The sequence below is a fragment of the Chiloscyllium plagiosum genome, unplaced genomic scaffold (genome assembly GCF_037043375.1).
Source record: "Chiloscyllium plagiosum isolate Xiang-an unplaced genomic scaffold, Cpla_swu_hap1 HiC_scaffold_19, whole genome shotgun sequence".
Taxonomy (NCBI): Eukaryota; Metazoa; Chordata; class Chondrichthyes; order Orectolobiformes; family Hemiscylliidae; genus Chiloscyllium; species Chiloscyllium plagiosum.
In genome coordinates this window covers 54,318,440-54,334,396 of record NW_028270157.1, presented here as the reverse complement: position 1 = coordinate 54,334,396, position 15,957 = coordinate 54,318,440, and the positions used below count along the sequence as shown (strand labels likewise).

The following is a 15,957-nucleotide window of genomic DNA, read 5'->3' as shown; positions in this document are numbered from 1 at the left end:
GCAAAAGTAACATTATAACAAAAAGTGTATTAATAAACTCAGCAGAATCATACCAGACAGTAGTACACATATTTAATTATGCCCAGTACAATGGCAGTTAGCAGGGGCAGAATATGCCAAAACTTCACAGAGAATGGACTATGAATGCTCTTGACATAAATGACTCAGGGGAGAGACAAAGTACTTTAATTAGAGTTGATATGTTAGTAGCAAAATATCTTACAAAAGTGACTTAATGCTATGTGGAGAGGTAACAACTGCAGGTAAATACCAACTCACTCACCCTCAGGACTGCAGGCTAATGTTCCAAGAAGTTTAATGACCTGACCAGGACAGGAAGGACAGTATTGACTGCACTCCCCTTTTTACCTTGGACACCATGTGAACTTGTGCATTCTTTACTAAGATTAACATCTACATAATAAAAACTTCAAAATGCACTTTAAAAATAATTAACAAATACTTAAGATTATATTTTGCTGCACATCACTAAATTCCTTTCCATCACTTCACAAAAATAATCTCTCATTCCTGCTGTGCTATGTAATATAGCATACTCCACTTTGACTGCCAGCCACCATCAAATCCATTGACTGTTTTGCAGAACAAATGGGTACACTGTGTCTTTATGAGGAAGCTGCAAACCTGAAAGTCTTCACTCCTCTCAGAAGTAGGTCATGAAACTCACAGAGACTTTGCTTTGACTGTGTGAGGTATTTTTTGGCAGCTGCTGTGTTAGCTCTGGGTTAGTGACTACATACTTAACAGATTGTCTCTGTAGGTTTGGTGAGCTGACAAAGGCGGAATAAATGGAAAGGAGGCAGAACTATTTCAAACATCCATAACAATCAGATCCCCTACCCCAAAATTCATCAGCCAACTTGAAATGTCTCAAGATGCTTCACCGTGACATAAGATGACCATAAGTTTACAGCCAACTTGGAAACTGAGCAGTGCTTTTGTGTGGCAAATTTGTGCAGATCAAAAGAAAGAGAATACACCTGCAGAACATACAAGCTACAGCATACTGTAAGTCCCTTCCTGACCCATCAACACAACTTCAACCCACCTCACTAATAGCAACAGCAAGTGTTGACAGGTGGCGTGGTAAAGAGAAGTGCAGTCTGACCAGGGCAGGAGACCATGTATCAGACCAGGCCAGGCTGGACCCAGATAACAACCCAGGGCAGTGCTGTGACCCTAGTGAAATGGGACAGATGTATATCATGCAAGAAGAAGGTCAATAATCTTTTGTCCACACAAAGGTAAGTGCCACCATTTTCTCTCTTATACTTCCCACTTATAGGGCCACCACTCTCTCAAACTGTGTCACTTCACACTTATCTTACCAAAGCTTGGGGACTAAAAGCTTTACAATTGCGACCATCATATTCACTCAATGGCTCTCATCCACCTAATTCTCCCAGGCTGCTAATTTTTCCTGCCCTCTGTGCTTCCTATCCACTCACTGATGACATTTCACCAGCTCTCCTGCTCATGTATCACCGCTAACTGCTGGTTCATTATGCTAAATCACTCCTTTCATCTCAAAGCAACAAATACTGTATTTGAAAAACAGCATTCCAACTGTCCTACCTGCAAAGGCCTGGCTAATTGCAGTTCAACTATAGGACTAACCATGGTCTAATTCCCAGTCTATAAGGAAATGGGCGCCCATGGGCGCCCAGACTGACCATGGCCAGTTCCCTTGACTGGAATTAGCCAAACCACTTGATTAATTATTGTGGCACCCCCCTGACTGTCGCACCTTTAACCCCATAAAAGACTGTTCCCCTTTTACTTTCACAGTGTTTGCTTGAAGCACTTTTTGAAATTCACTCATGGGATGTGGGCATCACTGGCTGGTCCAGCATTTGTTGCCAATCCCTAGTTGCCCTAAGATTTAGATGAGCAGCCTTCTAGAACTACTGCAGTCTCTTTGTTGTAGGTACACGCACAATAATATTGAGGAGGGAGTTCTAGCATTTTGACCCAATAACACTGAAGGAATCCAATTTGGAGATCAAGATGGTGTGTGACTTGGAAGGGAACATGCAGCTGATGGTGCTTCCATAAACCAATTGTCCTTATCCTTTTAGATTGCAGTAGTGGTGGATTTGGAAAGTGATGTCGAAGGATCCTTGGTGAATTTCTGCAGTGCATGTTGTAAATGGCACACATTGCTGCTTTAATGCATCAGTGGTTAAAGAAGTGTCATTTTGTGAACGTGGTGTCATATTGCTGACTTGTGCCTCGTATATTTTGGGCAGGCTTTGTGGAGTCAGGAGGTGAGTTCCTTGCTGCAGTATCCCTAGCCTCTGATCTGTTCTTGTAACAATGCTATTTATATGGGTAGTCCAGTGGTAACCCCCAAGGATGTTGATAGTGCAACGATAATGATGCCATTGAATATTAAAAGGATATTAGCAGATTCTTTGTTTGAGATGGTTAATATTTGGCACTTGTGTGACATGAAGATGATTTGCCACTTGTTAGCACAAACCTGGATACTGGCCTGGTCTTAGTGCATTTGAGCATGGGCTGCTTTAGTATCTGAGAAGTTGTGAATGGTGCTGCATATTGTGCAGTATCAGCAAATATCCTGACTTCTGACCTTCTGATGGAGATTGAAGCAGCTGAAGATGGTTGGGCTTAGGACACTACTCTGCAGAATTCTTGCAGAGATGTCCTGAAGCTGGATAACTGGCCTTCAACTACTACACCATTTTCCTTTGTGTGAGGTATGATATTTAGTGTATTTATTGCAGATGTGACGTTGACATAGCACGATGCAGCAGAGTGACATGTTGACAGTCTTGACTGCTTACTGCTACCCACTGTGACAGCTGCCTTGTTCTCCCTTAGCGTTAAAAAGTAATGCAAGCCAAAGAGGCTGGCAGTCTGTAATTGAGCACTGAAGACCCTTTGCCCTAAAAAAAGTGAGGCCAGCAGTGCCCAAGTAAGTGCAAAGTGAGGGAGTGCTAAGAAAGCAAACTATAAGATGCATCCTGTGTAGATATGAGATGTATAAAGTGACCTAACAGAAGCATGGAAGTCGTAGGTGCCGCTGAGGTGCCACGTACAAACTGTTGAAAGGCCGAAGTGTTGTGAGATTTGGTTCAAGAGCAGGAATTACAATGCGACAAGGCTGGTGGTTTGCTGAATGATAATATTTATAGAACATGCAGGAACATTGTGCTGGAGACACAATAGGATGAAGATAGGGATAAACAAAATCGGTAAAATCCTCCCACCCCTGCCAGATACTTGGACTAATTTACATACCCAGAATTTATACAATCTAGTTCCTCAGGAGCAGAAGATTGGAGGTGTAATACAAATAAGGGGAGTTAAGCTACTGGGAGAGTGTGCAAAGGTCTGGAAATAAAGTAGGCACTGCTCAATTGTAACAATTGAGAATCATTATTTAAGGATTGAGTGAAATAAGTCACAAAATTTTTTCTCAACATCACAATTCTGATTTTCCCATTTTCAATGTATTCTCCCAACATTCACAGTATTGCTTACACCCTCACCAGAGAGGGGAAATTTCTACCCCTTTGTACAATTCCTGTATTTACCCTAGTGTGAGCCTGACATTGTCTCAAGTATTAACAAATTAGCAATTTAGTGTTATTTTATTATTAATTTGTTAATACCTTTTCCTACTAAAGGTCAAGTTGCCATACCAAATGATAAGGCTCATCTCTCATTACAGAGAGATGATGACTGATGGTGATTTAACCTAAGAGTCACCATGCCTTAGGCAAGAGGAGAGTCCTTCATAGTAACCCTAGCCAGTGCAGGAATTGAACCCACACTATTGACATCACTCTGCATCCAGAAGCCAGCCCTCCAGCCAAATGAGCTAAATGACCTCTTAACCGAATGATGCTTCATATTTTCTAACAAAAGCAGACTCTTCCTTTCTGCAAAGTTGCAGATCATTCACTTCAGCTTCTTGCTCAGCATCCTCCCTCCCCTTCCTTTCCAAGTATACCTCTATACCGTCCCTATCCACCCCACCTCTGTCGAATTTTATTAAAATACTTTGCTCAACCATTCAGTACTCTATTGTGGAAAAAGCTCCTGCTAGAAGCATCAATATATTTTTCCACGACAGACACTGACTGACCCATTATGTTACCTTTCCAGTGTTCTTTGTTTCCGTCTCAGATTATAATTTCTGTCACTTTTTGCCCTTTATCTGTGCTCATGAAAACAGTTTATTTCAAGACAACTACAAAGGAATAAACACAAATAGCAAAATAAGTTTCAAAATGAAAGCCGAGTACTAACTTGTAAACAGATATATTCCAGCGGGGGCTCTGTTTGGACTCGATCGTATTTAACACCTTAAGGAAATCGAGATAGGATAGTTTTGCCTCAGGTATCAGTCCCACCATCCCTAAAAAGCGATGATACTCTGTTGTTGAAAGCAAGCAGTTGTCAAACAGAGTACGAAAGTCGTACATTGTAATTAGTCCATCATGATTACGGTCCAATCGATCAAATACAGAATGCAAATCCTTTCAAAGAAAATTCAATAGGTCATTAATAGACTTACCCAGTACTGCCAACATTATTTTAAAGTATCTTTAACAAAGAGAATGAAAGCAAATTGTAATATCCACTGAAAACACTTAAATATAACTAAGCAGCCTTACCAAAATTGTACTTTTCAGTTTATCCGTGATGTAATTAAAACAGTCATCTGCAATCATGCGTTTCATTTTGGAATCACCTGTATCACTGTAGCACTGCTTTACTGATCTGTAATCTATAAACCATGTGACAAAATATTTAACATTTGATTTAATAACAGTTTATCCTATTTCTCCCTTTCTATAGCTCCTGTTTCCCCTTTCTTCTTCTCATGCCCAAATCTTTATTTATTTATTCACAGGTGCTTTGTATCACTGGCTAGGTCAGCTCTTATTGCTCCTTCCTAGTTATGCTGGATAAGATGTTCACAAGTTGCCATCTTGAACTACTACAGTCTTTGAGAGATACAGGCACTGAGTACTCTTGGGAAGAGAGTGCCAGGATTTTGACACAGTAACAGAGAAGGAACAGCAACACAATTCTTTATCAGAATGTCATGTGGCAGAGAGGAAAACCTGCAGTCAGGGTTGTTAGCCTTGTCCTTCTAGGTCGAAGAGGTCATGGATTTGGAAAGTGCTAACAGAGGTGCCTTGCTGAGTTACTGTGATACTGTGGAAGACATTATGCATTGCCACCACTGTATATTGGTAGTAAATATTCAAATTAGGGATGGAATGCCAGTCAAGTGAGCTGCTTTGTCCTCTATGGTGTCACGTTTCTTGAGTGTTGTTGGTGCTGCACTCATCCAAGCAAGTGGAGAGTATTCAATTACACACTTGACTTCGGCCTTATTTGACAATGAACAGGCATTGAGAAGACAGATGTGAGTTACTGGCTGCAGAACTCCTAGCCTCTGACCTGCTCTTGTAGCCAGTGTGCTTATAGTAGTCCAGTCAGTTTCTGAGCAACAGTAACCCCCAGGATGTCGATAGTGGCAGGGATCCACCAAAAATGAAACTAGTAACTTGTTCTTTGGCAGACCCTAGCTTTGAGCAGTTATGAATAATTGAACAAGACAGATTTGCAGTATGCCTCGTCCTCAGGAACTGTTATTCCCCATTTTCCTGTGGGGAAGTAATGGTCCACAGATAGGATCTCCCTGCAATAGCAACAGCAGAGATACAGAAATAGTAGGAAGGAAAAAGTAATAGTATGAATCATGAATTTGATGTAGCTGGTTGGACCTGCATGTTTATGAGAACAAGTCCTGACTTAAGAATCCTGCAGTTTCAGAACATATCTTCAAATCATTTTTACACTTGACTGCAGAACTTTTAGGTTAAAGCTAATAAATAGCCATTTAGTAGTGAAGAACTTGTACCAGATACTCGGTGATGGACACATCTTTGATTATTGTTTAAATTTTAAACCAGGCAGGTACGTGCTGATTTATCAAGGCATTTCCCTTTGAAATGAAGCAAGAAATGATTGGATGACTTATCAAATTCTCCATGCCAATAACTTGACCAGAGTCCACTTAACAACAAATCAGCACTGTCTTCTCATACAGTATAAACTGCCACAACACCTCGGCGTAGTGCACTGGAAATTAAGCTGCACTATTGCCAGAGTCATGACAAATGTGACGGATGATTCAATGCAACTATTAAAATCCCAGGCAGGCACTAAATTTCTTCAGTAACAACAAAAATAACTAGTCATTGTAAACACTTAACATTAAAAACAACAGTGAAAAGAAAGGATTTTGAATTTATATACCTTGAATTTTACCCCTTTTAAAACTTCCATACACAGACACACAAAAAAAAACAATTATTTTGAACTTAAGTTAAAAACAAATTCAAGAAACACAGTTCTGTACCATCAATCCATAATCATAAAACCAGATAGGTTGTTCTCACAATCCTCAACTCTCCAATGATGTCTCAACATTATTTGCACATCTATAGTTCACTGGTTACTTAGTTAGATCTGGGGTCTTTCTTGATTCTTTGGTTTTAGAATTATTTCCTTCAGCACGTTCAAATGCATTTTTTCCTGCTCTTTCAAAAGGAAATTGGAGAAAGCAAGTTTACAGAAAAGAGGAATAGAGAAACAATGATTTAGTTAGCTTCCGGAGATCTCTCTGCTTCTCTCTGTTTCATTCTCCTTGCAGAGAATGTGTTAAGCTGCATACTGACCAGACAGAGAATTGTTGCTAGGCTGGGCTCTTCTGACCACAAAATAAATAGTACCTCTTAGTCTGGACTCTGTGTGCCCAAAAGGTAATGTTGTTTCATATGAACCAGTTAGCTTCACTTGTTATTCTAAGCTGTAAACAACATCTTGTATTTTCCCTTCTTTTTATAGCAGTCTCCACTTTTTCCCAGTCCGCAGTAAAATAAATCTCTTACAAACAGTCTTCCTTTTACATTAGTGCTTCTTGGCAGTTACCCTAAAAAGTGCATGATAAACTTTGACAAAGCATACTAAAACCAGTACTTCAAAAAGGATTTGACTCATACTAATAAATACTGTAGTTATTATGTTCATAGTTGTGAGAGGTAATTTCGGTTTAAACTTTAAGATGTGCCTGGACCACAGACTGGTCTATAATAAAAGACAAAACTTTTGTTTCTTTTCTAGAACATTTTATATACTCAAAAGTAGAATAGTTTAAATTGTGCAGAATGCTGACAATTTGTGAGCAGAGTAAAAACAAACAGGCCCTTGATTGATGAAACCATTAAAACAGGCGGGAAGGATGAGTCCTTGACTGATAAGACTCCAGGATAGGGGAACGACTCGAGAGACATCTGTTACAGATTAAAGTCTTTGACTGATAAGACTACAGAGTGAGAAAAACAACAACTTTAGAGACTCTGGAGCCTTTTGTTGCAGACTTTGTGATAAGAATAATGATGTTTTTAAGAATGTGAACCTCATGGCTTGTTAGAGCCAAGGAGAGGAGGGACTTGTACTGTATATAATGGGAGACTTTGTAAGCCTCAGCGCGCCTTTTCTTCAAGGGTGCCCGACTCTGCAGACTTCACTTGTTAATAAAACTTTGTTTTCCTGAATTTGTCTAGAGCGATTATTGAGAAGCGATTTTCGTTTCTAACAACTTGGGGGCTCGTCATCCGGGATCAACACTCCGGCCGCGAGGGGGGCTGAGGAAGGATATCGGAGAAGGTGCACCTTGCCGAGTTCGGCAGTCCCTGATTCCTTGCTTGTCGCCCTGCGCGGCTTGAGCGAGTGATATCCGGGAGGCTCAGGAAAACAAAGGAGGGGTGTACCCGAGGCAGTGGGGACGGTTAACGATCGAGTAATTTCGGTGCACCGAACCCAGGTAAGAAAAAACTTGCGGGGACCGTGTTTCCGGAGGACTGGGTACCTACGGGGTGCCTGTGGATTTTTTTTTCTACAGAGACGTGGGACTCAGGAATCTAGAGACTGGGGCTCGCCTGTGAGGGATTTTGCAGAGACCGTGTTTGAGGAGGAACGTGTACCTACGGGGTGCCTGTGATTTGTGTCACAGAGACGTAGGACACAGGAATCCAAAGACCGGGGGTGCCTGCAAAGGAACCTGGGCGATCACGGGACTGAAGGTCCGGGAATTGGCTACATTGTGATAGATTATCACGGGAAAAATACGAAGTCCTCGGAAATGGGAAATAAGGGATCTAAGGCGATTAAGGGAAAGGTAGGCTTAAACAGGGACAATGACACATACCCCGGGGTACCTGACGATAGTCCGTTAGGGAGAATGCTAAATAATTGGGATCAGGGTGGAAGAAAGGGAAAATCTAAAAGGAAGATAGTAAAATACTGTCAAAAGTGGTCCCAGAAACCTATTCAGGGCGACTCAGTGTGGTGGCCTAGATTCGGTACTGACGAAGACTGGGTCCGGCAAGCCCTCATTTTATATGTCAATTCAAAACCTGATGTTAATCTGGAAGAAAGTGATTATGCCCTTTGTTGGCTACCGGTTACGATATCTTGCCAAATGCAGGTAACTAATAAAGACTCGAAAGGGCAGAAAGAATGGGACCCTTTAGATCACTTACCGCCGCCCTACGTGACCCCGTCTGCCCCACAAAATGTTCCTTTGGGTGACGACGATTCAGGGGAAGGGGAAGAAAATGGGGAGGAATCACAAACTACCTCAGGGGTACAGACCAGATCTCAAGCTGAAAAGGGTCACAGACAAAACCCTGTCTCGATTGCAAGAATGAATCCACTCCGGGAAGTGCCCATGGGGGGCGAGGAAGGAAGAACGGGATATGTGAACGTTCCCTTGACGAGTACTGAAGTACGGAATTTCAGGGGGGAGATGAAGGGTCTACTAGAGGACCCCATGGGACTTGCTGAACAATTGGATCAGTTCCTGGGTCCGAATACTTACACGTGGGAAGAGATGTGTTCCATCATGAAAACATTGTTCTCTAGCCAGGAGCGTCAGATGATTCGACAAGCTGCGCTCTTGGTCTGGGAGAGAGAGGGGGGAGAAGGAGGGGAACAGAAGTTTCCCCTCACCGACCCCGAGTGGGATAAGAACACGGAGGGAGGACGGCGCAACATGAGAGACATGCGGGAATATTGGATAAAAGGAATAAGACACGCAGCCCCGAAGGGGCACAATTTTACCAAGGCCTTTGGTAATCATCAAAACCCGGAGGAAACCCCTATGGACTTCCTAGACAGGATTAGGAAGAATTTGCAGCAGTTTGCTGGGGTGGACCCTGAGACGGACGTGGGGCAACAACTCATACGGGTAGAGTTTGTATCAAAAGCCTGGCCGGACATACGAAAGAAGTTAGAGAAAATGGATGATTGGGATAGTAAATCTTTAAGTGAACTACTACGGGAGGCGCAAAAGGTGTTTGTGAGAAGGGACGATGAGAAGCAAAGGAAGGCGACAAAGATAATGATGCAAACGGTGCAACAAATGACAGCTGGAAGAAAGGAAAAGGGAGAGCCGTGGCAGAAACAGGAAAGGGGAGAGTCGTGGCAAGAGCAGAGGAAAAGAGAACCATGGCCGGAACAAAGGAAGGGTGGAGGAACGCGAGACCGCGACAGGGAAACGAAGAGGACATTCAGATGTTACTATTGTAATGAAGAGGGACATTTTAAATGGGAGTGCTCCCGCTACAAGCGGGAGGTGAGGTCGTACGCCCTGATGGAGGAAGATTAGGGAGGTCGGGGGTTCCTACCCTTGGGGCAAAAGGACTATCGACAGGAACCCCTGGTAAACTTGAAAGTAGGGCCCCAAGGATCGGAGATCACATTTATGGTGGACTCGGGAGCCGAAAGATCGAGTATAATCCAAATACCCCCGGCACCCGAGCAGGAGGAAAAGTTATGGGGGTATCTGGGATTGGAGGACAGAAATTACAAGTCCCAGTGGTGGAGGACGTGGAAATTGGGTATGAAAACAGAACTACTAAACGAGACCTCCTTCTACTGCCATCGGCGGGGTTTAATTTGTTAGGAAGAGACTTGCAGGTCAAACTAGGGATCGAAACGGTACCAAATAACGGGGAAATGGTGGTAAGGTTGTTCGCCCTCACCGAAGAAGATGATCAACAAATAGACCCGGAAGTATGGTACCGAGAGGGGAACAGAGGGGGTCTAAACATCAAACCTCTCCAAATCACCATGTTACCAGGAAGAGGCCCGGTAAGAAGGAAACAATACCCGATTGCTATGGAAGGACGGGAGGGGTTACAACCTGTGATAGAAAGATTAATCACAGATGGACGACTGGAGGAATGCATGTCCCCTTTCAATACTCCAATACTCCCTGTGAGGAAGCCGGACGGGACATATAGGCTGGTGCAAGACTTGCGGGGGTTGAATGAAGTAGTACAGGCTAGATACCCGGTGGTACCTAATCCCTACACGTTAATGAGTAAAATTCCCCCCGAACATGAATGGTTCAGCGTAATAGATCTGAAGGATGCTTTCTGGAGTTGCCCCCTTGACGAAGAAAGTCGGAACCTTTTTGCCTTTGAATGGGAGAATCCCTTCACAGGACGAAAACGACAGTTAAGATGGACGGTCTTGCCGTAGGGATTCACGGAGTCACCCAATTTGTTTGGACAAATACTGGAGCAGATCTTAGGAGGATTTCGGTGTAACGCGGAGAATCAATTGCTCCAATATGTCGATGATCTCTTACTCTCAGGACCAAGAGAAGAGGAGGTACGAGCAGACACCGTTGCCCTGCTGAACTTCCTGGGGAAACAGGGTCTACGCGTCTCCAGGACAAAACTCCAGTTTGTGGAGCGAGAAGTAAGATATCTGGGCCATCAAGTCAGTAAGGGGCACCGCCGTATCACGCCAGAACGAATATCAGGAATTACGGGTATGCCAATACCCAGGACGAAGAAGGAAGTCAGGCAATTCCTGGGACTAGTAGGGTATTGCCGGATATGGATTGAAAGTTACACCACTTTAGAAAAATTTTTGTACGACAAACTGGGACAAGAAGGACAAAAGGTGGACTGGTCAGATGAGGAGGAGCAGCGATTTAATATTATTAAAAATAAACTGATTCGAGCTCCGGTATTGGCTTTACCCACCCTGAAGGAACCGTTCCAGTTATATGTCAATAGCGCCGGCGGAATTGCCCAGGATGTGCTTACTCAGCTGCGGGCAGGGAAACGTCAGCCGGTTGCATTTTTGTCAAAAATGTTAGATCCTGTGTCATGTGGATGGCCGACCTGTATACAGGCAGTGGCAGCTACGGCAATGTTAGTAGAAGAGGCCCGAAAACTTACCTTTGGAGGAAGGATCACAGTATACTCCCCACATTCGGTTAGTGCCATTCTGGCTCAAAAGGCTCACCGCTGGTTAACAGACTCTCGCATCCTGAAGTATGAGACGATTTTGATGACCGGGAACGATCTCAATTTTGCAAAAGATCTCAGTTGCAACCCAGCACAATTCTGTACGGACGTCCTGCAGACGGGGAACAGGAGCATGATTGTGTGGAATTTGTGGACTTGCAGACCAAGAGCCGAGAGGACCTGCAAGAAGCCCCGCTGGGTGAGGGACAGGAACTGTATATCGACGGGTCCTCCCGGTGCATCAGTGGAGTACGATACAGTGGCTATGCTGTCCTGGATGGTGCAACGAAACGGGCGATTGAGTCCGGACGACTGCCCGGGAAGTGGTCAGCCCAATCCTGTGAGTTGTACGCCCTCCAGAGGGCCCTGAAGTTGTTGGAAGGGAAAGTGGGAACCATATATACTGACTCAAAGTATGCATACGGAGTCGTTCATACTTTCGGGAAAATCTGGAAAGAGCGAGGATTGATAACTTCCCGGGGAAAAGAATTAGCTCACGAACAAATGATCAGCCTAACGTTGGAAGCCCTGGCGTTACCAATGGAACTTGCAGTAGTCCATGTACCCGGTCACCAGAAGGGGTCGACACCGGAAGCGGTGGGAAACCGGCTGGCAGACGAGGAAGCCAAGCGGGAAGCGGTCGAAAAATCTGTCCAATTGTTAACGTTAATACCGTTGAGGGAAGGGCTCGCTAAACAACCCGTCTTCACCCAGGGGGAGATTGATAAAATGGATCAATTGGGTGCCCGGCTAGATACTAACGGGAAGTGGACGGTTCCTGATGGGAGACAAGTACTGAACAAACAGATCACCCGGGGTATTCTGCACCGATTACACCATCAGACCCACTGGGGGGTGCAAGCCATGTGTGACACAATCCTGAGAGACTATGTATGCAGGGGGATGTACACATTAGCCCAACAAGAGGTAGTCAGATGCCCCACTTGCCGGGGTATTAATCGGAAGGCCATGCGTTCTATGCCAGCCGGTGGTCAGCCCCTAGCGATTAGGCCATTTCAGAGGATCCAAGTCGACTTTACAGAATTACCCCCAGTACAGAGATGGAAATATCTGCCAGTAATAGTAGACCATTTCACTCACTGGGTAGAGGCTTTCCCAACTGCCAAAGACGATGCACCAACTATGGCCCGACTGTTGTTAGAGAACATAATCCCGAGATATGGCATAATGGAATCTATCGACTCGGACTGCGGGACGCATTTTATTTCTAAGCTACACCATTTGATCTGTACTACCCTGGTGGAAATTCCACGCACCCTGGCATCCTCAGAGTTCGGGTCGAGTTGAGAGAATGAATGGCACGCTCAAGACCCAATTGACTAAGCTGATGTTAGAAACTAAGTTACCCTGGCCAAAGTGCCTGCCCATTGCCCTATTGAGGATACGTACGGCACCTCGCCGAGATGTCGGGGTTTCCCCTTATGAAATACTGTTCGGATTACCGTATTGGAGTAAGGTTGATGGATGTCCCACTCTACAAGGGGGGGATGTATTTATCCGAACCTATTTACTGGCCTTATCCCGTTCTTTTGCAGAACCCCGGAGGAAAGGTCTCCTGGCTCAGACTCCGCCGCTTGACTTCCTCCTGCATAAGGTGGAGCTCGGAGATTGGATACTTGTTAAGACCTGGAAGGCCGAAAAGCTCCAGCCGCGGTGGGAAGGACCGTTCCTGGTTCTGTTAACAACTGAAGCAGCTGTTCGGACGAAAGAAAAAGGGTGGGTCCACGCATCAAGGATAAAGGGGCCTGTTCCGCCTGAAGAAGAAAGCACCTGGACATGCGAGCAAGGGGACAAGCCGTTGTCGGTAAAACTGAAAAGACAGCAATAATGAACTCTACTTGGACTGTATTGGTGGGGATATTGATCAGTTTACTCCTGTATGTGGGGGAGGGTGAGGGGAGATGTGACAAATGTCGAACTACAGTAAGACTTGGGATTCGAATCTATTCGGGATCATTTGTGTCCCATTCCTATCTATATGTTAAATCGAATTATCAGGCTCCAAGCAGTCGTAGAGGTCATTACTAACCGGACTGCCCTGGCCCTAGAGTTGTTGGCTCAGCAGCAAGATCAGATGAGGGCTGCTATATATCAAAACCGACTTGCCTTGGATTATCTGTTGGCCTCGGAGGGGAGTGTGCGCGGGAAATTTAACCTGACAAACTGCTGTCTAGAAATTGACGATAATGGTAAAGCGGTTTTGAAAATTTCCGATGAAATTCGGAGATTGGCCCATGTACCAGTACAATCTTGGCGTCCTCTTAGTGGCATCGGATGGTGGGATGGTCTCCTAGGTGGTAGCTGGTGGCGCACGGCGTTTTTGGTGGTTGGGGGAGGCATGATTCTTCTTCTCGTATTACCCTGCCTAACTCCCTGTATTCAGTTTTTAATTCAGAAAAATATTTCCCGACTCCAGGCAGTGGTGGTTCCACAACATGGGACGCGGGAACTTAAAGTGATGTTGCTGCGAAAGACCAAGGATTTCCCGGGCCCTTGAGGGAGGGGGGGCTTATCTTGGTCAGGCACATCTTAAAGAAAGAAAAGGGTGGAATTGTGAGAGGTAATTTCGGTTTAAACTTTAAGATGTGCCTGGACCACAGACTGGTCTATAATAAAAGACAAAACTTTTGTTTCTTTTCTAGAACATTTTATATACTCAAAAGTAGAATAGTTTAAATTGTGCAGAATGCTGACAATTTGTGAGCAGAGTAAAAACAAACAGGCCCTTGATTGATGAAACCATTAACACAGGCGGGAAGGATGAGTCCTTGACTGATAAGACTCCAGGATAGGGGAACGACTCGAGAGACATCTGTTACAGATTAAAGTCTTTGACTGATAAGACTACAGGGTGAGAAAAACAACAACTTTAGAGACTCTGGAGCCTTTTGTTGCAGACTTTGTGATAAGAATAATGATGTTTTTAAGAATGTGAACCTCATGGCTTGTTAGAGCCAAGGAGAGGAGGGACTTGTACTGTATATAATGGGAGACTTTGTAAGCCTCAGCGCGCCTTTTCTTCAAGGGTGCCCGACTCTGCAGACTTGACTTGTTAATAAAACTTTGTTTTCCTGAATTTGTCTAGAGCGATTATTGAGAAGCGATTTTCGTTTCTAACAATAGTGAATTTCCCTGTAATACAGAACTACGCAGAGCAGAGGAAAATCACCTAAACAATGTATTCAAAAAGAATGGATACCCAATGACCACAGTCCACCGATTTCTCAGCAACAACCCCAAACAAGCAGAACAAAACATGTCCAGAAACCCTAGCCACTCTCCCCACATCAAAGACATCTCGAAAATGACTGCCAGACTACCCAGACCCATTGGCATCATGGTAGCCCACAAACACACCATCACACTAAAACAGCAGCTAAGAACTTGAAAGCCCCTATACAGACAAGCAAAACTATTGTCATTACAAAATACTGTGCAAGAACTGTAACAAACGCTACATTGGACAAACAGCAGAAAACTAGCCACTAGAATACATGAACATCAACTAGCCACAAATGACATGACCCTCTCTCACTAGTATCCTTAAATACAGATAATGAAAGACACCACTTCGACTGGGAAAACACATCCATCCTAGGATGAGCCAAACAGAGACACGCATGAGAATTCCTAGAAGCATGGCATACCAACTGGAACTCTATCAACAAACACATTGACTTTGACCCCATTTACCACCCCCTGAGAAAAAGAACAGGAAATGACATCACCAACCCAAAGAAAGCCAAACATACAAATAGAAAGCAGGAAACATCAGCAGTCCTTCGTCCGGAGACTCACTGAAGATGTTACCTAGTATGGCGACGAAACGTCTGAAAATGAATCTTCCAGCTCAGCGAGCAAATCTACATCCAATACATAACATGAAGGCAACATATCCCCTAAAAAGGACTCTGTCCAGTTCAGCTATATTCAAATTATACTTTCCTTTAAATTGGTTAAAATGCCTAGATGTGCAGGATGACATCAAGGCTGAGAAGAATAGGAATAAAGACAAGGCAAATCAAAGCATGGTTAGGCAGTCTCAAATTCAGGTTTAAAAGTCTAAGGAGTAGGAAGGGAAGTTTGGATAAAACAACAAATTTCACAGTGTTAATTTTCTGAAAGGGGAATAACTTAGAAACTTGAAGCCTCCTGTTCTGGAACAACTGAGACTATACTTGCTGCTGTGATGATGAAAATCCAGATTTAACAGCAACAGTAAATGTTTATAGTCTTAATTGCCATGTGAATGAATGCTTAATAGTCAGGTTACCTTTAAAGCGTTGTGAAAAGTCGGAGAAACTAAAATCTTGATTCTTGAACCCCAGCACGTCAGCCAGAATGTCAAACTGATGATCATCCATAATTATTTCACAATCATGCAACACCTAAAGACCAAGGAATCCAACATAATGCAGCAAAATAAATTTTAATAAAATATTATTTACATAGCTCTCTATATGCTAAAATACCAAATTAATAGCTGATCTCCAAGTCTTAATTAACTTTCACTCAGAAGATTACTTGGCAATAAAATCCA

The 15,957-nt window shown here is 43.7% G+C and overlaps 1 protein-coding gene across 1 annotated transcript in view; it reads right to left on the bottom strand.

The window, feature by feature from the left end:
• efcab6 (EF-hand calcium binding domain 6) overlaps positions 1-15,957 on the bottom strand; it is a 111,499-nt gene that overhangs the window by 44,614 nt on the left and 50,928 nt on the right. Inside the window, exons 17-19 of the mRNA XM_087997400.1 lie at positions 15,691-15,805; positions 4,668-4,780; positions 4,300-4,529 (exon numbers count right to left, since the gene is read on the bottom strand). Of these exons, the coding sequence (XP_087853526.1) occupies positions 4,300-4,529; positions 4,668-4,780; positions 15,691-15,805 (458 nt within the window). The remainder of the gene's footprint in view (positions 1-4,299; positions 4,530-4,667; positions 4,781-15,690; positions 15,806-15,957) is intronic.